We start from the raw sequence: 22,771 nt of genomic DNA on the forward strand, positions 1-22,771 counted from the left end.
TTTCTAATCTTTAAAACAAGTAAACATATAAACACTTGGCACATCAAGTTTCTTCTTTGACCTGTGCACATTTTCTCTAGCTTCTGCTCTACCTTCTTCATCCTTAACCTTCTTAGGAGAACTTCAGTGCACTGTTACCTCCAGGGCTTCATCTCATCATCTAATTTTCAGCTCGCTTCCAGAGGTATCTCATATACATACATCTTCCGCTGCTCTCTGTATCCTGATACCTTCTAAATCCTTCTCCTGCACTCCATACCCTTATATTCAGTTGCCTAGAGTAACATCTCTACTCAGATAATCAATTGACACCTCAAATTCCAAGATATCTAACACCAAACTTAACATGCTTCAATTCTGGAATTCCTTCTGGATTTGATATCTTAGATAAAAGTATTGCCATCTAGTAAGCCATTGGGGAGTCATTCTGGAGTCCTCCATTTACTAAAACTCTACCTGCCCATCTTGACAATTTTACCTACTGAATATCACTATCATATGCTTTTCCTCTTTACCTTGCTGACCTTGGTCCAGACCATTGCATTCTTCATTTGAAATACTACCATTGCCTCTTCATTGACATCTCTGCCTCTCAGTCATCTTAAATTCACTTCCAGCTGCAACTTGTTTAGGGACTGTGCACCACTCCATTAACCTCGACCTGACCTACCTCTCTAATCCTATCTTCTTCTCTCCTCACCCATGTGCCAGCGGATTCTCTTGCTTCTGCTGTTCCTTTAAGGTATCAAGCCGCTTGGCATTCGCATATGCACTTCCATCTGTTTCTGTTCTCCGCTAGACTAATTTAATTAATCCTTAAGCCTCAGCTCAAGTGGCCTCTTTTCCAGGAAGCATTCCATGATGCCCCTACTGAGATGACATGCTTTCTCCCTCATTTCTGTAGCACCTCAGACAAACTTCTGTCAGGCTTTTTTGTCTCCTGAACATTTTCTTTACTTTCTTTTTCTCTCTTGCCCATTAATCATGAAATCCTTAGAAGTAAGAACTATTTTATTCACATTTATATTATTTTTACATTTCAAATGCCAAATTTGGTATCTAGTTAAAATATTTTTCACTAAATAGTGTTTGATGCATATGCACTTATTGTGTTTGTGTTTGAGTATATGACAGCATTATCACATATCTTTCAAAATGTTAGAATAGTAAGCTAGATAAACCTAGAATGAGGATTTTCACAGTAAAATAGTAAAGTATTATCACATAGTAAAACAAAATATAAGATACTTTTTAGAGCTATGGGCTTAAAAGATAACAGATCAACCTCTTCTAGGGGAAGTCTGCAATGCAAATGTAGGGGAGCATTTACTTTAGTGATTTCAGCATACAATCCAGCTGTGTACTACTGTTAATATATATAATCAGAAATAATCTTTGATGTTCGTATAGCATTTTTATCTGTGTAGATGTGTAGCATGAAGAATTTATAACAAATAATGTAACTAAATACATTTATATTATTTATGTTTATCAGATCTTGAAAAATTCTTTTAAATTATATAGCTTTTATTTTTTATTTGGGTTTTCTTCACTAAGTTCAGTGTTAAAAATGCTCATACATTTTATTGTTCCAATTTTAGTATATGTGCTGCTGAAGCAAGCATGCTCATACATTTTAATGTAACTATTGTTAAAAACAAGGTACATTTTATGTTAATGTGAACATAGGACCATAGCAAAGATCAGGATTACTGGTAAAATTCACAATCTGACAAGGGCTTTCTGAATTTTTTTTTTTTTTTTACTGAATATTTATTGAGCATATACTGTGTCCCAGTGCAGTAGGTACTGGGGATACTTAAGGGAAAAAGATGGATGTTCTTGCTTTTATTGGGTTTATACTCTGGTGGAGGGAATGGTGCCTTGAAATAAGTGAACCAGCAAGATCCTTTCAGCTAGGGTTGAGGACTGTAAAATGATAGAACAGGTGATGCAGAAAGCATCAGAGGGATGGTAAAGGAGCCAGGCTTCTCTAGATAGAATACTCAAAAAAATCTCTGTGAGGATGTGACCTTCGTAGTGAGACCTGGATGGTTAGGCAGCACCATCTGTGTAAGGCTATGGGTGGAGAAGCATCCAGACTAAGGAAAAAGTACATGCCATTTAAAGTTATGTTTGATGGAAGTTTACCTGTTTTCCCTTTTCCCAGAAGTTCTTACACATCCCTTTATTGTGAAGTGAGAACAAATTAAGGAAATAACATGTGTATTATTACTGACCCGGTTGGAAAGTTAAGACAAAACCAAACTAAACCCCAAGTTGGCTCAAATGGAGGAGATGGTTTATTAGCTGCCTGAAAATATACTTATCAGTGAATATAAATTTTTTACCTAATCTTTTAAAATCCTAGAATATTAAGCTAAATAAACCTAGAATGAGGATTTTCATAGTAAAATAGTAAAGTATTATCAATACCAAGAAATGTATTTAGTCCAGTTTTTGGATTTCTATGTTTTTTAAAAAAAGTGGTTGCAGATGAAGTAGGAGGAGTCATAATACCTGAGAATAAATTGCCAAAACTTGTTCTAGAGTAAAAAAAAAAAAAAAAAGTCATTCTCATTAGGTTTTTTTTTTTTTGAAAAGCTTTATTAGTCAAATACTCATGTGTATCATAAGTTTCTTCTTTGTTGTATCTACCAATGTGGAGGTATTCATAACTACAATCCTAGAATTTATTTTTAGCTATTTCAAGAAATTCTTGCCACTTGTCTCATTTTGTTATTTTACAGAGTTGTTTGTAGTGTCATCTTCTTTGTTGATCGTCTTTCTTCCCAACTTTCTTCCTATCCAGACTTATAATGATTATAATAGAAATGGGAAGAGGAAGGTGAAAAAGAAGAAAACTGGGAAACCTGACATTTGAGAAATTATTTTTTTAATATTTAAGCAATGGCAATGATTTTATTAAAATAAAATTATCATTTTAGTTTTGTTTGTTTTTCTTTAGGGATTATTATACTTGAGACAGTAATCCCTTTAAAACATTCAGAGAAGCTTATGTGGGGCAAATAAAAGAAACTGGGGTATAAGATAAAGTGCAGTATTTATGTTATTACAAATAGTTTTTTTGAAAAAAAATATATATGCCTATATATAGGCTATAGGCCTATCATGAAAATGCATAATTTGTAGTTTATTTTCTTTTTATATCTTATGAATTTTTTTGTTTGTTTTATAGAAAATACTGCAGTTTCTACCTGAACGAATTTTCTTTCGATGGCATTACCAGAGCATAGGTAAGAACAATTAAATAATTTTTTAAGTAGTATGGATGTCTTCTAACTGAATTTTCAATAGTTTTACATAATTACTATCATCAAGATAGGTTATAGCAAGAAATATTAACAAGGGTATGCTAATTAAAACTGAGACAAGTCCAACCTGAACTTTGGAGGAAAATATAGTATCTATCTGCGCTCTAAAAGTGCTACTTAAAGTATCGTCTTACACCAGCAATATCAGCCTCAACAGAGAGCTCATTAAAAAATGCAGAATCTCAGGCCCCAGCCAGACCTACTGAATCACAGTCTACATTTTTAACCAGAGCCCCAGGGGATTCTTGTTTATAAAGTTTGAGAAACATTGATCTAGAGAAATTTTCTTAAGTAATTTTATATTTTCATTACAAAAAATCTGGTTCTTCAAGCCTTTACTACTGACTCAAATTCATTCTGTTTGAATTCTGTAGGATATGGCAGCAAGAGGGAACTTGAAATTACCATCGCTGCCTTTTCTGTCCAGCTCCGGACATCACACAGTATTTCATCTCAATATTCATAGCACACATGGAATAATTTGTGCTATTGATTGTGAACTGTACCTTCTGTTTAAAGAGTGTTTGGTTTAATCCTTCTGTCTTAGAAAACTCTGACATTTCCTACACATTTTCTTTCTTATCAGATGGTCACGTTTGAGGAGAGCATAGCCTTATAATGGAATTCTAATTGTTCGATCATTCATTTTTTAAAAATATTTATTGAGGGAGAGATATTTGTGTACAAAGTTCTGGGACAAAAACAGAATATTTCACCATCCTTGTAAAAGCCGATTGCCTAGTGGGGGTTAGAGAAAAAATTATTACAGCATATTTGTTACTCTGAAAAAAGTATAATGGTAGCAAAGAAGAAAAGTTGAATAATTCTATTTAGATGAATTAAGGAATGCTTCAAGTGAGGCAATTTTAATTTGAACCTTGTGGAAAGTGTGGAAAGGGCTTTCTAGGTAGGAAATCAATATGTGAAAGACATGAAACCTGAAAGAATGTGGCGTGTTCAGTGGATATTTCAAAATTAAGAATCCTGATTTTAATTTAGGATTACTTATATGGAAAATGTAACTAACCCTTTTATAAACTGATTTAAACTTATATGTTATAAATGTAAAGAAAGTAAAATATGTATAGTAAATATATCTATTGAACCGAGTGACTAAATCATTAAAGATAGTTTAAATCTTTCAAACAAAGAAAGTTTTCCTTTAAATTTTAGAGAGCTGTCAGTAGCATTTCTGCTTAATTGATGCTTTGACCTTGTGTATTTAAATTAAAGTAAAAATAAACAAAGTTAAATGCTAAGTATAATCTAGAGAAACATCATGGGGGTTTGTGATGCTCCGAGAAATAAGTACATGCACTATTTTTTACTTGTGCAAGATATAATTCTTCAGTTTTTTAAATGTCATATGAAAACGATACTCATTTTTTTTTTCAGATAGTACTTTAAAATGTCTAAAAGACTAATAAGCCCCTCCAGCATGAATAAATTTTTTAGAACTGTGTGGAAGTTAATTTGCTATTTGTGTTGTGAAACTTTGTGCATCTAGTAGGCATTATGTGGTATTACTTTAATTCTGCCCACTACCATGTGGTTACTATTAAAACTGCTGGTACAAGTAGCTTTTTACCCAGTTTAATAGCATTTTACCAGGAACAGTGACTCCTGGATTGTGATTGCAGAGTAGTAGGTCTCCTGGGCCTCACAAAAGCAAGTGTTTCTCTAGCTTGTCCCGTGTGTAGAATAAGCTGGCTTTATAATGTGGTCAGAGTGAGTCATGTTTCAGAATGCTGAAGTATGAGCATTTGCATATAAAATCATCTTATTGTTGATGCTTATATATTTAGTGCTTGAATCAAACAGGTTTTTTTCAAATAAGCATATTTTTGCATGATGTATCAAACTAGGTAGAAATTGGTATTAGATTCACATCTCTTTTATGATGTGAATTTGTGCTTTAGGATGAGAAGTTTTCAGATTTCAGAATGGTACTGTGATGCATTGATATACAGTGAATATTCACACAATGTCTGTATATAACACTGCAGGGGTCTGGTTATTATTTCTGTAGCTTAAGATACGAGTATTCATCATCAGCAGGCTAATTAAACCCAGAAGAACCTCAGTCAGGTTAATCAGGTATTGGCCATAGCATGAGTTAAGATCAGGTCTGTTCCTGTCCACTAATGAATTACACAAAAACCTTCAGTTTTCATAGCTTTTTCGATTTCAAAATTGCTGATAAGGGATTATGGATTTCTAATTCTACAAATTTTTTACTTACTGTACCGCTTGCATTCTTCCTAGTTTATTTGGATTTGTTAAAACTGTTACTGTTGGTCAGCCAAGGTCTTGACCAAGTTAGTTGAAGAAGCTAAGAAACTATAAGGAAAATGCACATTTCAAAGGAAAGGAATGTGCCTTAAATGTCTCCTTAGCATTGGCATCTTGACTTCTGTACAACTTCTGAGGCTAGGACAGGAAGCTTTTCACTAGTCAGTGCCTAATATTTTAGGTATGTAATATTCCTTATTTTAGTTTTTTTACATTATAGATATCTGGTATTCCTTACCTAATAGAAAGAACAGTGCTGTATATACTTTTAAATTAAATGTTATTGCAGTTGGTAGTGGCCAGGATACTCTGAAATATATGGTTAGAACCTTGAAGCTTGGTTTACACACCACTGATTCAGTGTGCATCTGTACCGCACTGCAGATAATAATTTTAAAAAGCATAGAAACCTAAAATAAGAACAGATGCTATATTCTGCAAGTTTTAAAAGCTCTCAGACCTACTGGACAGCCACATTTTATCTTGAGAAGGAAGAAAGTAATTTATAACATCAGCCGCCACGGTGTTTGAAATCTGTTCCTTATCACCTCATCATGTTTTGTCTACAGCAAAGAGAGATAATTCAATTTTTCTTAAAACTGTTTTTAGAGGGAAATAATAGTCTGTAAGTTTCTCTTTGTTTAAGGTTTTTAAAGCTGACTCCTTGCTTATAAATCATTGAATGAGGAAGCACATTTGAACTCTTTAAGTTTTATAGCATGTAATAAACACTGGTTCATTATGCCAAACATCTAGAGATACTGCTTTAAGAGATGTTTAGAGAGTAAGATTAGGGAAACAGCTGACACAGCATCAAGTCTATGGTGTATGCTAACTTGCTACTCAACTATTTGTAAATGTTAATTACTGATTACAAATGGAAAAAAATTTTCCCTGAAGTCAGTTTATCAAATTTTCCCTGAAGTCAGTTTTAGGCCAGTAAATCATGGTGGATAAAGGTGGCCGTTTGAAGCCTTATCTCTGTGCAATAATGAGAACTGACATAGAATGAAGAGATGACAAAGAATGGGCACATTAGCAAACCAGGGATACTTGGTGCAAGGATAGGCTGTGATACCCCTTCATGTGCCCATTTGTTATAAGTACAGGATTCAAGTTAAATGTTTATTTGCTTTAAGAGTGTTTACAGCTCATGAGCATCTAGAAAGCAGATTTCTTGTCCCATTCAGCATACAGTGCTGTGCTTGTCCTCGATAAATATTTGCTGAGTGAGTGGAAGGATATATTTTATGCTAGAGATGTTTTATGTCAAAAATATTAAAAAGAAATAACTCTTGGACTTCAAGCAGTAGGCTTAATTAGTGGAAAATTCACACATGTACAGTACTTCATATCTGTTTTATATATGTCATAATTGAATCCATTTGTTCAATTAGAGTTTTTTTATGCATAGTATAAAAACCAAGTGCATAACTAAACTGCAAATTTGTTTATGTCTTTTTAGAAGTATCCCTGGTATTATGCCTTGGGCTATCCAATGGCCTCACATTACCTGGGATGTGAATATGACCTATGTGCAGCTTCATTTCCCAAATTTTCTAGGGCTCACTGGGCTCTCACCTTTCCTTAGGAGCCTGAGTCTGACAGCTCTTCTTGAGTCCCTCATAGTCAGGCCACACCAGAGCTCACTCTTCTCAAGGCAGCAGGGGTCTCTCCATGCCTTTTACACTAGGACTCCCTTGGAGGTGCATCACAGTCAGGCTGAGCTAAATCCAGGGACCTGGATCCCTCCACCAGGGAATGACTGGGCTTAATGCCTCCTCAGTTTACTTGGTATCTTCCCAGGGTCCTCTGGGGTGCTTTCACCATCAGTGCTCTGCATTTCTTCCCTCCTGTCCACTTTGTACTCTTCCTTCTAGAAGTCCTCTTCTTGAGTTAAGCAACAGCCCTATAGCCTCAGCCTCTTGCTTTTAGTTCCTCGGCTACCTGAAACCTAGCATATCTCTGAGGCTCCTCTGTCCTTCTTAGGGGTATATAGGTGATATTATGATTTCTTTTCTCCAAGGCTAAATCTAGGCATCATCTAGTACCCCCTCTGCAGAAACCTCTCTCTCTTGACCTTGTCCCTCCTTGTTGCTGCCATTTCTTTTGATCTCCTGCTCACTTGCCTTTTTTTAAATGCCTTTGCTCTCTCCCAGTCCTGGTCCTTTTTTCAACACCAAGTTACCCATCAGACCCTTGATCCTCTTACCTTCTGTGGCTTCCTGACTTTATCTTCTAGACTCTTGTCATCATGTAGACCTCTATTTGACCACAACTTCCATCCTCCTGATCTTTCACTCAGTCACTTCCAGGCTACCTTCTCTGTTTTTTCTTTTTTAAAAAATAGATTTTTTTTTTTTGAGAATAATTTATATACAATAAACTGTACATACTTAAAGTGTACATTTTGGTAAGTTTTGACATAGGTATGTACCTGTGAAAATGTTACTCCCATCAAGATAACGAACACCATCACTCCTAAAAGTTTTCTCATGATACTTTCCCACCCTTCTCCACCTTACTCCCAGTGCCAGGCCACCACTGATCTGTTTTTTGTCACTATAGATTGATTTTTTCTAGAGTCTTACAGAAATAGAATCAGATAGTATGTACTTTTTTTCTGTTTGGCTTCTTTCATTCAATATAATTACTTTGAGATTCATCTCTGTTGGTGCGTATATTAATAGTTCATTCCTTTTTATTTCTGAGTAGTACAGTATTCATTGTATGGTCATATCATGGTTTATCCTTTCACTTGTTGATGGGCACTTGGGTTATTTCTAGTATTTGGCTACAAGTAAAGCTACCTTAACCATTTGTAGTATACAAGTTTTTGTGTGGACACATGCTTACCTGTCTCTTGAGAATGGGATGGTTGAATCATATTAAGGTGTATGTTTAACTGCCAAACTGTTTTCCAAAGAGATTATACCATTTTACATTTCTCAGGGGTATGCAGGATGAGAGTTTAATTATTCCACGTTCTCATCAATACTTAATATGATCAGTCTTTTTATGTTAGTGCAATGCTATCCCATTGTGGTTTTAATTTGCATTTCTCTAATGACTCATGATCTTGAGCATCTTTTCACGTGCTCTTTTTCCTCTGTATGTGCTGAAGTAGATGCTTAAAGGTATTGCCCATTTTTTAAATTGAGTTGTTTGTTTTCTTAATATTAAATTTTGAAAGTTCTTTATATATTCTGGATTTAAGTGCTTTATCAGATATATGACTTAGAAATATTTTTTCTCCATCTTTGGCTTGTCTTTGTACTCCCTTAATAGTGTCCTTCAGAGAGTAGTTTTTAATTTTGATAAAGTCCAATTTATCGATTTTTCTTTTATGGGTTGTGCTTTTGAAGTCTTGTCTAAGAAATCTTTGCCTAAGCCAAGATCACAAAGATCTTCTCTCATGTTTGTTTCTACCAGTTCTATAGTTATATGTTTCACATTTAGGTCTTTGATTCATTATGAGATAATTTTCGTTAATTTCAGATTCCTCCAGTGGACTGCTGCTCCCTTGTGTTTATTGTTAATATTATAATGCCAGGAGGTTCTGTATTCCTGCTCCACTGGCATCTTTCAGCAGACCTTGCACGCCACGATTACTGAGTTTTTTGGTGGCATCTTAAATTTCGTGCAGAACCCTCACTCTTCTCATCTTAGTCCCAGCCTCGGTATTTTAACTGCCTCCTCAAAAGTAATAAGAGTTACATTCAAAGGATACTAATAAAATACAATAAAAATTAGTCAATGGAAGTTAGAAGTTCATAGACTCAGTTCAACTGATTAAATTTTACTTATTCATTTATTCTTTTTTCACATTAAACAATATAGTGACAACCAGCAAGATTGAAGAGATGGGGGTGAGTGTAATCTTAGTTTGGATGAAGAGTTTAAAAATCAAACAGATATAATATATAGAGAGAAACTTTTTGAAATTAAACTGAAAAGGATGTTATAAAAGTAATGTTAGAGTAGAAATATCTTTATGAATTTAGAGTCTTAAGAAATACCTAAAGTAGCCAGACAAGACTCTCAGGTACTTATCACCAGTTTTCATGTTAAAACTGTCTTCTGTGTGCCCCCACTACAAAAATTTGTTCTGATTTAAAATGAGTTCCTTAGAAAATAGCTGATGCCCTGTCTCAGAGGGAAGATATGCTTTCCATGTACCAGACACTTTTCCAAGTATTTATATATATTAAGTCTTTTAAACCTCTAATAATTCTCCATGGTAGGTACTGTTATTATCCCATGTTATAGATGAAAAAACTCACGCATGGTGAGATTAAGTAACTGACCTATGTTATACAGTAAGTGCAGAACCTGGATTTAAATCCCAGCAGTGTTGCTCCTCAATCTGGCTTCTAACTATTAAGCTGTACTGCTTCACAGGTACAAGAGTTTAAGAATACAACAGAATAGAATGGATCAAATATATATGTCTTGGTTTTCTATTACTGCTGTAACAAATACCAGATTAATTTTAGAAAGTCTGGGACTGTTGACAGATATAGATCAGACATTCTTTTGTCTCTTTGTAAAGTCTACCCGTTTTACATGTATTTTTCTTCTTCCTGGGTATGGAAGAATGGATATAGATAACTATGGGTAGACAAGAAGTTAAAATAAAAACTTTGGACCTATTCCAAAAAGGGGAAAGATTGATGAGCCCCAGTGGTCACACATGATGACTAGGAGAAAGTGTTTCTGAGAATGTGTTGCAAGATGATGGATTTGCCAGATGTCTAGAAAGAGAATTGTCTGTGCACACTTTAGGATCTTGAGTCTCATGGGAGATGGAGTGTCTCTTGGGCCCCATCATTAGGTCCTCATAGGCATACTGGAACAAATGTTAAGCTGAGGCAGACCAGACTTTGCCTAAGAATGAATGAACATGGAGGCAAGGCATAAGGCCTTCAGTTGAGAAAAGGTGTGGGATAAAATAGTCCCATGAGCACAGGCACTTGAACCTTAGCTGTGAGAGCAACCAACCCAGTAAATACTGACTCTAGACCAAAAATTACTTGATATGGTTTGGTGGATAGAGGAGGTCATTTCAACTTTATTTAATCACAAACCACTAGTGATTTAGTGCTGTAACCTAGTTATAACAATAATGAGTTTCCAGAGTCCCAGTGTTATAAACAGTAGAGCAATTATTAAAGGTTTCTTCGCATATGCAATGATTTTGTTCTGGCTAATGAATTTCTAAAGTGTGCGCATTTAACTAACATACATGTATCTATCCACATAGATATAACCTGTAGCAATTGTTGAGACACTGGTTTTATTTCTTGGTGGAACATCTCTTTGAAATACACTGGTGGAGTAAATGTGACTTGATATCCAATTATTTTTTCTCAAAAAATATTTGATTTTAAGAAAATATTTTCTTGCCTAAGATTTCCAATATATTTTTTATTTTAAAAGATTACTTCCTTTTTTGAGATTAAGTCCTATTTAGAAACTAAATATGATATTTAGTTGGGGTTACCAGCCATCTTCATACTAAGGATATGAACACATTTATGTAATAATATGGAATATGTTTCTATCTTCATAAGAGATACTTTTCTACTTAGAGTGTGCTGCAGTACCAAACTTTTTGCTGTTGACTGGTGTAGTTCTGAGTAAACCTTGATTCCTCTCCTTGACAGTGACCAAAAACTCTGCTAGAGGATTTGTGGATGGACCAAACCCATTAATGTGGTTGTCACTGCAAAGAGAGAAACATGTTATCCTGAATATTTGTGAAATGTTCTTGTAAAAGTGTCTTAGAGCAGTAATTTTATATTATTTTTACCTTTAGAGATTTAAAAATCATTCATTTTATACTTGACAGGAGATAATTTGCACATAATCCACTGTGGGTATCTTTTAATATCAATCATTTTGATTCTTTTTAAAGAATTTTGAAGAGGTTCATAGAGGTTCAAGTACTTTTATCTTAAAAACATCTCTCCTTTTATGATATAGTTTTGCTTCCGAATGTCAGCCTTTTTATTTTTTTAAAAATTATATCTTTCATAAGAACATTTCTAAAACTGATATTTCAAAAATAAAACTTAAACTCATACTCTATTTTTGATTCATTGTTTTAAACTTTCAGGCTCAACTTTAAAGAAGCTTCTACACACTGGAAATTCTATTAAGGTATTTACTTTAGATGACTGTATAATGGCATTTTTTATTACTCTTGAATTTATTAGTGCTGTGAAGTGACAAAATTACGCTGTTAAAAAATCTTTAAAAACCATTTAGTTTTATTTTTAATTGAGAAATTCTATTACAAATATTGTTAGAGGTTTTTGTTCTTGTATCATATTTTTAGGAGAAACTGGCTTGGGATTTGGAGTTTGGAGATCTGAATTCTAATTTTGATTCTGCTGTGTACAGTTAGGGAGCCACTGGCAAGGCACTAACTGCTCCAGTTTTATTATCAAAAGGGAAGGGGTTGAACCTGTTCCTCTCTAAGCTTCAGAGCTAACGTGCCTGATTCTATTCACCTCAGTAATCTTGTTAAAATTTTAGTTGTCTCTGAATTCTTTTTGCTATTTTTGAGCACTATTATAGAGGAAAAGAACAGTAGAGCCTTAGTCTTGAATATTTATTTATTTGCAGCAGATCGATCTTATAATTTAGGTTAAAATTGGCTTATTTTTAAATGGATATGCCTTTATAATGACATATCATTTGGTGCTGGAATAAGATGACACTAAAACGTAAGTGACAAAAGAAGCCAGCCTGGTAGGTATATTTTATGGAAGATAATTCACTAGTTGCTCATTAAGTTATGTGTGTGTCTTTAATAAGCTAATACATTTTTGGCTTTATACCAGTTTAAACAATCATAGCTACTTAAACTTGGTATTTTAAGTATCTCTTATATGTTGAAAAAAGGAGGCAAGCTATTCCTAGCTTCATAATAGATTCCATATTTTGTCCTGCCTATTCCAATTAATAGTCTTACAGTTGAAACCTTTCAAGTTGTTATTATTGGCCTATTTATGTTTAGTTATCTTTAGTATAGTTAACATAAAAAATTAAAGACTTGTTATAGAATTTTGAAGAAACTTTTCCTTTTGTTAAATTTCATATGATTTGGTTAGATATACATAGAGCCATGTCATTTTTTTTGTCTGACACTGGATAGCATTGTGCATTCAGCAGTGTCAGTTATCACTTACTTCACCTGACTGGGGAGAGGACAGGTGTGAGTGGGCATGGAGGTTTGTGCAGAGCAGCAGTGAGTCCACGGGCACGTCTGAAAGTGCACTGTGGAATCTGCTGTTAGTGGGAGTAACACTGTCACTAGTCTTAGTGTATTTGATGTCTGTGGGGATTCAGCCAAGCTTTTTCCCCTTCCCTCCTTCCTTCCTTCCTTCCTTCTCTCCTTTCTTCCTTCCTTCCTTCCTTCCTTCCTTCCTTCCTTCCTTCCTTCCTTCCTTCCTTCCTTCCTTCCTTCCTTCTTTTTTTTCCTTTTTGGCTCTTCTCCTCTTGGCTTTTCTGTAGAGCCTTGTGTTTTGCTTGAACACACACTCCAGCAGAATCAGCACCTTGATGTAATTGAAAAGAGATCAGGCAGTCCCTCAGTTGCCTACATTTGGAACTCACTAATTTTTCAACTGACATTTTTTTCATCTCTTTTGCTTATTTAACTTATTTCATTGGCATCATCTTTTCAGCCATTTAGGAATGTAGAAATGGAGGTACCTGTGTTTATGAATTCTAGGAATGGAATGAAGTTAAAAGTAAGTGCAGAGGAAGATGAAGAATTCCTATATCAATGTTTTCTGCCAGGTGATGCCAGCCATTCAGACTATAGCAAAGGTGTGGGAGAGAATAGAGTAGGGACATAAGGCAGGCAAGCTGGAGAACTGTCCCATCCCATTGAGCCAGCTCTTTAAGGTCTTATTTAGCTTTAAGTGTTCTGCTTCTCAAGAACATTATAAATGTGCATGTTGTAGTGACATGACATAAATTCTCTTCAAAGCACAGTGTAAATTTGGAGGAAGATTATCTTTACATTGTTTCCATGGATAATTGAGCATTGATGATTTGGGCACTGTGCCTTATGGAATGAAATATAGTTAATAGAAAATACATAGCACTCTGAGCTAGGCACTGTTTGTTCTAACTCACTTAATCCTATATCTGCACTTTGTGATACATTTTGTTATCATCCCTATTTTACAGATGGAGAGACTAAGACATAGAGAAGTTAAGTGATTCTGCACAGGTCACAGCTAAGCTAGAAAGTAGTAGAGACTGCATTTGAACCCAGCCATCCTGGCTCCAGAACCCAAGCTCTTAACTCTTGTGCTGTATTGCTGCATCCTTATTTACTTGTCACTAAGTGAACTTCGTGTAGTACTTTAACAATACCTTTCACTTCTAGATTTTCTTTCTCAGAACTGATGCTACATTGCAGTGCATTTCTACAAATACATGTGTTTAATTTTGTTGCCTTTAATTTTGTTTTTAGATAAGATGTGAAGGAATCAGGCTGTTTCTTCTGTGGCTTCAGGCACTTCAGACAAACTGTGCAGAAGAGCAGGTGCTGATTTTTGCTTGCCTTGTGCCTGGTTTCCCAGCGATTGTTTCCTCCAGAGGGCCCTGTACACTGGAGACGCTCATCAGTCCGAGCCCTAGTGTAGCTGATGGTGAGTGATGTGAACAGATCTTAAAGGTTGAAATGACTCTTGAAGTTACATTGAGGATTTCCTTGGTTTGCTGTTTCCCTGAATAGAAATCTTGATTTCATAGATGGATTCCGAAGAATTATCCATGTTCATATTCATAGTAGATTCTTAGAAACATTAGAATTGAAGGACTTGAAACTTATTTTATATGAGATAATGACAGGAGAAATTTACTGAAATGGTCGAAACAGGAATGGAAAGGAGGAGACAAATATTAGCAATAGCAGAAAGTAGAGACACATGCTATGTCTGAGTGTTTTTTGGCTGTTAATGAGATTTAAATCCACTATCCAAAATTACTGTTTGTTGTCTCTGACTTTATTGTTTCTTAAGTAGGCATTCATCTGCTCACCCAAGCCCTTTTTGCCAGCTGAGTATTTTCATGCAGCATTCATAGAAGGATAATAGTGGCCTCATGGGACTATTAATGGCAGCCACTGTGTCCTATGAATTTTCAAGGAACTTGCCAATTAGGGCCATTAATTTATAACTGCATATTACTTAATTGACAAATGACAGGTATTTGACCTTAGGCTGACAAAAGCAGAATTTGAAAGGGAAAATAATGGTCCAGTGGAAAAGGTGGCTTTATGGGCATCTGTTATCATGTTTGTAAGGCCTTCATGCATACTTGCTCGGTCCGTGTGAGCAGGTCTAATGGATGGATAGATGTATTTTAATAGAGGCCATTTAAAAAAATCTTGTTTAAAATTTTACTTTAGTGAAAGAGTTCTCATTATTTTTCACTCTGCAGCAAAGATATATCCAGAAGAAATCAGTCCACTCCTGCCAGCCATATCGGGGGAAAAGATCGCTGAGGACCAAACATGCTTTTTTCTTCAAATACTGTTGAAATATATGGTCATTCAGGTAAGAGCAAATCATAGATAATTCAGTGATCGTCTTATTCTGAGTAAGGAAGAGAAAACATTGTCTCTTCCTGTTTGTTCACATTTTGCATTTTTTCTTTTTCTTTGGGGTGATTTTATGTGATATTTAACTAAACATAGAGTATGTGCCAGGTCACTTCGTCAAAGATCAGGTATACACACTATTTTGTGTGAATATGTATGTAAAGTGAAAAATCTAGTTCTCCATCTGTGTGTCTCTTTTGCTCTCATATTATTTCTACATTCACACAGAACACTCACTTATGACACTTATGGTCACCAAATGTGCAGGTTATTTCCCTGTAACAAGTAATTCTCTGCCACAACAGCTGGGTGTCTTACAGTTTATCTCAATTCTGAAACTATCTACCTGGAGATAGCATACAATCCCACATGTTAAGATCTCAGCCCCATAAAACTGTTTCCATCCCATTCAGATGCTAACTGTACATAGTAGGTCTCTAGGTTACCCCCAAAATCATAGGTTCCCACAAACCCCTCCTCATATTTATTTGCTAGAGCAGCTCCCTGAACTCAGGGAAGCATTTACTCATGTTTACCAGTTTATTAAAAAATATAATAAAGGATACAGAATAGCCAGAATAAGAGATACATAGGACAAGGTCTGGGAAAGTTCCAAGCACAGGAGCTTCTGTTCTTATGGAGCTGAGGTGCATTACCCTCCCAGTTAATCGATGTGTTCACCTACCTGGAAGCTCCCTAAAGCCCCTACTATTGGGATTTTATGGAGACTTCCTCTCACAGGTATGATCAGTCAGTAACTCCATTTCCAGCCCTTTTCCCCTTTCTAGAGAAACGGGGTGGGGATGGGGCTGAAAATTCCAAGTTCCGATCATGGTTTGGTCTTTCTGATGACCAGCCTCCATCCACACGTCATCCAGGAGCCCATTCAGAGTCACCTCAATAGGACAAATGATGCTCCTAATGTTCTTATCACTTAGGAATTCAAAAGAGTTTCAGGAGCTCTGTGATCTCTGTGCTAGCAAGACAGGATGAAGGAGGAGGCAGGCCCAGAGGCTGAATGGGTGGGTTAGGAGTAGGCAGAGCAGGTAGGGAGATTTGAATGAAAGCATATGTAATTATTTCATATGCCTGCTTTATGTCACATACTCCTTCCTCTTATATTTGTCACCTGAATACAGAAAAAAAACATTAGTTTATGGTTTCAATTGGTTATTTATGTCCCTTGGTCTATATTTCTGAGCATGAATGTGATTCAAAAAAAGCTACTGAGTACTTTTTCCTCAGTGAACACTTTTCTCTCTCTGAGTTCCTCCTGGGTATCATCCATTTTCTGTCCTTCCATTCACAATCAAGTTTGTTGATGTAATAATCTCTGCCAAGTCTACTTCCTTACCTAACGTTCCTTGACACTCTCTGTTACTTGCCTCTGCTCTGTCATTGATAAGACAGAGGTCCAAAACCATGAAGGGGTTCTTGTGGTCAAGTCCAGAGGAAGGACACTCTTAAGTTTGTGTCATACCCAGTCTTTCAGATGATTTGAGAGTGTCTGTCCCTCCTTCACGAGAGTCCTCTCCTGATATTTTCTTCTGACTTCCTTCCTTCCTTCCTTTTACTTTTTTCCCATTTACTTTGGGAGATGGTTTCTCTCTGCTGTCCTTCACAATTCAGTCTTTGGTTGTCCTTTCTGACTACTCTGTCCTGCTGGGTGATCTTGTCAGCTCTCCACTCCCCTGTTCTCTTTAGTCAGCACCAGGAACACAAGGATTCCAATTGGGGTATTTGGTCATTGTCTAGAAGCTCCGCGTTTAGCTCTGCTGTCCCATTCTACCTGCATCTCGAGCTCTTATTTATTCAGAAGTGCCAGGGCATTCTTTATGTCCTAGATCAGCATAGAGTATCTTGAACCTGGATATGTTGGGAGATGGGTTTTCATTCTATATGTGTTACTAATAAGCTGTGTGACCTTGAATGAGTCACGAAATCCCCAGGATCCCATTAGAGGAAGGATGCATTGATATGGGTAGAGGTTTTATGCGGACTGTGAGCCCCTAAATTGTGTGCAGAATGGTATGTTCACATTTATCCCCTTCTCCTTCTCTCCCTTCTCTCTACTGGATTGAGTCTTCAGAGCAGAGTTTTGCCCTCAGCTCACCCCAGAGAACTTCTAACAGGTTACAGATACTGAACTCCTTTGCCCCTGGGCAGCCAAAGCCTCTCATCCCTTTACCTCAGACGCTGCACAAATATCATTTTCTAAGTGGGCTGCATCATGAAGGAATTTGAGAAGCTCTGCTCTAGAGAGATCTATGGTCTAACAAGTATTAAGAGCCACTGACAGGTATAGCTAGACTGGTAGGGCTGGTTTATTCTAGCCTGTGGATTGCTTTTAATCAGGAGAATTCTTTTTCCAAGATTCCGTAGCTTTGCCTTTTGATATTGATATTGCATATCGGTAACATTGGATGAAATCTTTGCAAGGGGTTGTTTCCTTAGTTCCTGTTTATTGTAAAGGGTCTTTTTAGAGTTAAAAAAAAAAAAGCACCTGATTATACCTGACTAGATGTTTTAAGGGCACAGGAATGTTAAATCATCATAAAGAACATGTGGAAAAAAATATGAGCATCATGTAGTAGAGCAAGTTTAAAAAGAAATGATATTGTTGGGTGATTTTTTTAATAATAAAAATGCTGTTTTTAACATAGTTACTATTTTGTTTTGAAATATTCATTCTTGTTATTTTTTGAGTTTTAAAATATGATTTCATTACATAATTATCAGTATTTGTCAAGTTTTTAAGTTGGGATAAAAATTTTAATAATATAAAACATTTCAGTTTAGTATACATTAATTTGAAATGTAAATATACATATGTTCTTTTTTCACATATTATCCAAAGGCTGCAAGCTTGGAATGGAAGAATCAGGAGAATCAAGATACTGGTTTTAAATTTCTTTTTACATTGTTTCGAAAGTATTATCTTCCTCATTTATTTCCATCATTTACTAAGTTAACAAACATCTACAAACCTGTACTTGGTAAGTACTGATTAAGCCATGTATAGAGGACATCCACAGGGAAGCTGCACAGTGTCTTTCAAAGTGACCTTTGATTATTTTTAGGTGAAATGGCCATGTTATTCTTATATTTAGTGGTAACTTTATTTTAAGAGTTTGAAAGTTTCCTAATAAATGATTTTTAACTACTCAGACTAAGATGTACCTACTCACAGCAATAAAGGGGAACTGTGGCTCTATACTAAGAAATCATTTGAAATGAATCATGATTTTTTTTGGTGTAATAATATTTAAAATACTTCAATGTAGAAAAAGCTTGCATTTGTTTACATCTTCTCTTGCTGGAGGCGGGGTGTGCTGACCCCAGACCTTGCTTAGTGTCTAGGCAGGTCAGCCCAGACCACACAACTTCCCACAGTATGCCCTTTCTTTTTTACTGGATCTTTCATCTGGAAGGGACTACTTACGTCTGCTTATGGAGCAGCAGATATTTGGACAACCAGAAGCATCCCTTAGAATGGTGGTGGTGAGGCAGGTTTTCCTCTGCCTATTATTTTAAAGTAGGTGAAATTGAATAATTAAGAACAATTTTGAAGGGGAAAGGATAACAGGCATTAATTCATCTGAGGAATGCGAATTAATTCATTTGTTTGTAGGTGTTTATTATATATGCACACAGACACTCAGGCAAGGAGAAAATAGCTGGAGCCTGGTACATTTTGAACAGTGTAGAAATCCTGACTCTAAGGGTACTGGGCTATGTATTTTGTTAGCTCCGTGGGTATTTTTTTCACATTTTGTTTCTGATTTTATAAGTAGTTTGTATTCATTATAGAAAACATAGTAAGTATATTGTTAATATTTTGAGACTAAAGTTATTTGCTAAGAATTTTTCTACCTCATCCATGTACTTCCAGGTGTACAAAAATTAGGAGTAGAGTTGGACTTACAGCAAGTAGTATCTCAAATTTAATTTTCATATTGATTATGGAATTTAAAGAAGGAGAAATGGACTTCTAATTAATTCTTTGGAAATGGTGGTGTCTGATACCTCAGAAATGAAACATGACTCTCTGAATTCTTACAGACATAAAGTAGATTATACTGATTCTGTTTCTTTGGATTCATCCAAAGGGAAAAGGATATAAAACTAAAGTTCAGTTGATTTGATCAGTGTAATGTTGGATGTTAAAATACCTTATATGATGGAAAAAATGTCTATACATGGTTTTACATTTGTTCCAATCATAAAATAAATTTAAATTAGTTATATATGAAAATATTTTTCGCTATTATAATTTCATGTAATTTCTCAGATTTGTTAAAAAGAGTTATTAGTTTACTTTTTCCACAGCCATGTACCACAGCTGTATGTTACCATAACAACCACCACCTCCCTGTCTTGTCAAATTGCAAGGCAGAATCAGAAACGAGTTTACCAAAAAATGACATTTTTAATCATTTCTTTAATTATAGTTTTTTAATTATAGTTGCTTTTCAGACAACCAAATATGTCTATTTACTTGAAAACTGAAACATTTGTAGGGGTTACATGATGTCAGGATTCACTAACCTAATCATTGTTCTTTTTGTTCCCAGACATCCCCCATTTAAGACCAAAGCCAGTGTATATTACTACAACTCGAGACAATGAAAACATTTACAGTACAAAAATTCCATTCATGGCAGCTCGTGTTGTTTTTATTAAGTGGATTGTAACTTTCTTTTTGGAAAAAAAGTATTTAACTACAACACAAAACACTAAAAATGGAGTTGATGTATTGCCTAAAATCATGCAGGTATGTCATTCATCATCTTTATCTCTTCATACTTATGTAATAACACACACTAACTTATATTTGGGTTATTGAGTTTATTGGGTTTTACAGGTTGTTTGTGTTATAAGGACTTGATTTTATTGGCTCACTCTGTAATGCTGAGGTTTCGTAAGAAGCTGTGACTTAGAAGCACTTGCTGTGCTCTATTGGAATTGTCATAACAAGGCAGTCTTGGGGATGAGGGAAGCATTCTGAGATGACTGTTCTGTGTATACTTCTGGTTTTCTCTCGTTTTCTCTCCTTCACTCTGGTACTAGTAACCTCTGAGCAATAAGACCAGGGCCTGTCTTGCTTTCATCAGTCCCCAGCACCTGGAAGGCCCTCAGGAATGATGTAGGTTGGCCATGAAGAGGACCTATAAGACTGCCAACTGCCCTCTGGAAACTCAGGGGAAGAGGTGGATCAGCACTCAGGATTTCAGGGTGGTTGAGCCATGATGGGATCCCTAGAGGAGAGAGAAGGCTGCCTCTCCCTAGGCCTTAGGTGAAGACCTCTTCTTGTATGGGCCATCTGTTTCTTGCTGGCTGTGGTCAGTTTACAAATGGGGTTTTCAAAGCTGGTTGAATAGCTTAGGGGACTTTATGCTGGGTAGAGCAGGACCACTTGTGGAAGTCAGAGAGCAGCCACTTTATGGAAAGGTCATGGTTTTGTGAGCTTTTTTTGTTGTCTACAAGAATAGGGATAGGAAGTGTGATCCACTTAGTGCAGGTTTGCTGATACCCTGGAGTTCCCAGCAGTGTGACCTAGGCCTGAACTGTGAAAGTTGCACACACCTGAGGGGTAATTGATGCCTTGTTGGAGGAGCACCAAACCGAGATTCAGAGCATGTGGCCCTATTGACAAAATCTGACAGAAGAAGTGGAGAAACTTATTTTCAAAGAAGTTGAGAGAGATACAATTACAACAAGAACAACAAAAGACTTGCTGATAGGAAGTTTTAAAAATATCTTAAATTTCTTCGTATAAAAACTTAGTAGGTAAGCCGAAATGGTAACAATCACTGCTGAGAACAAAATTTATTTTCTGAAGAAATATCCCATGACAATAAATAAAACCTCAGGACAGATCCAGACCTCCCTTGCAAATATTTTGAGGTCAGAAGTAGAGAAGAATGAGAAGTAATAATTGAACTAATAAAAAGAAAACTTCCAGACTGAGCAAAAAGAAGTAATGCCTTAGACTGAAAGGCTTTTGAGTCCCAGGAAGAATTAGCTACACAAATACAAACCTAAGCAGACATTCGACTTTCAAGGATTAAAAACTATACAGACTTCCAGACAGAAATAAGATGTTCCTTATTTCTAATATATATTAGATATTCAATGCTAGTCTCAATCTTATTCCTTCAGAGGAATAAGATTGAGACTAGCATTGAATATCTAATCTAACCTACAGCCCTGAAGCTGAAAGAACATGTCTGCGTGTCTCACTTTCTCATTCTTGCTTCATGTTACATACGTAAACTAATGTCAGATTGATTTAAGGCCAAAATTGATTTGAGGTCCAACTATAAAAACAAAATGATAAAGGCTTTGGGAGAAAATCTAAGGGAATGTATAAATTTGGCAAGTGGTAGGCCGTCTTAGGTACAGATAAGACCCACAAGCCATAGAGGAAATGAGGTTCAACTTTATTTGAAAAAATAGAAAAAGATTTATGTTTCAAAAGAGCATAAAGCCACACCCAAGAATAGACTGTGAAAAAGCATTTGTAACATCATGGCTGTTAATAGAGCTCATATCTCTACTATTTATTAAAATACAAATTGATAAGAAAAATAGTCCAATTGAAAAATGGACAAAGGAGATGAAAGAGAAGTTCACAGAAGAGGAAATAAAAATGCCCCTGGATTTTACCAGCAGTCAGGGAAACAGTTCATTCTGAGCTGTGACAAGAGAACTTTATTCACCAGTCAGGTAGACAAAAACTAAAAATCACCAGGTAGACCAAAATTTGTATCAAATTATATATAAGAAACTCAGTTACACTCTTTGATAAATTTTACATTGCATCTATGTGATTTTTCAGCAATTCAAAACAGTATTTAAAAAATGTAACTTCTTTCCTACCTGGTTTCAAAATCTCGAAAAACCACCTATATTTATTGAAAGTAAATTCCTCACCTGGATGATGATAAATAGCAAGAATAGCAGATTAACCACAGCTTCAAGTTTATAATTTTTTCTTCTTGTTGACTCTTCATACTTGTAAGTCATCTACTCTTATTATCTAGCTTTTTTTAGTGTCATAGGGGTCTGAACAACTCAATCAATTAGGATAGTTCTTATCATCCTAAAAGAAAAAAGACATCAGAGCTCAAACTGAGTTAAACATAAAAAGAAATATTTTAATCTCATGATTAAAGCTAATGGGGAGGCTAGCTGACAGTGGGGTTACTCATGGTTCACTCATGGAGGCTTGCTCTCTCTATGATTCTCTGTGGTTTTTTCTTTTCTATTTTGCCCTTTTCCCGCTGGCAGGTTTGTCTTCAGCTTTCCTGACGATTGGAAGATGGGGCACTGCATTCCTTGTTCATGTTCACAGATAACCCAGAAATACAAAGCCCTGCCCTTTTGTCTGAGTACAACAGCTTAGATTATCTGTCCACTCCTAGAACCATAACAAGGCACTGATTGGCTTAAAACTGAGTGTGTGAACTGCCCAGGGGAAGGGGCATGATAGACTCTTACTATTTGGAACACTCCC

General features: G+C 35.8%; 1 protein-coding gene across 4 annotated transcripts in view; it reads left to right on the top strand.

Annotated features, from left to right (window-relative positions):
* The window catches only part of RALGAPA2 (Ral GTPase activating protein catalytic subunit alpha 2), a 291,465-nt gene that overhangs the window by 45,259 nt on the left and 223,435 nt on the right, over positions 1 to 22,771 (top strand). For all 4 annotated transcript variants that reach the window (XM_039874353.1, XM_039874357.1, XM_039874355.1 and 1 more), the window contains exons 4-9: positions 3,200 to 3,257; positions 11,746 to 11,789; positions 14,122 to 14,299; positions 15,093 to 15,208; positions 18,110 to 18,248; positions 19,827 to 20,026. In XM_039874353.1, coding sequence (XP_039730287.1) covers positions 3,200 to 3,257; positions 11,746 to 11,789; positions 14,122 to 14,299; positions 15,093 to 15,208; positions 18,110 to 18,248; positions 19,827 to 20,026 — 735 coding nt within the window. The remainder of the gene's footprint in view (positions 1 to 3,199; positions 3,258 to 11,745; positions 11,790 to 14,121; positions 14,300 to 15,092; positions 15,209 to 18,109; positions 18,249 to 19,826; positions 20,027 to 22,771) is intronic.

This window comes from Pteropus medius, unplaced genomic scaffold (assembly GCF_902729225.1).
Source record: "Pteropus medius unplaced genomic scaffold, Ma_sr-lr_union100, whole genome shotgun sequence".
Classification (NCBI taxonomy): Eukaryota; Metazoa; Chordata; class Mammalia; order Chiroptera; family Pteropodidae; genus Pteropus; species Pteropus medius.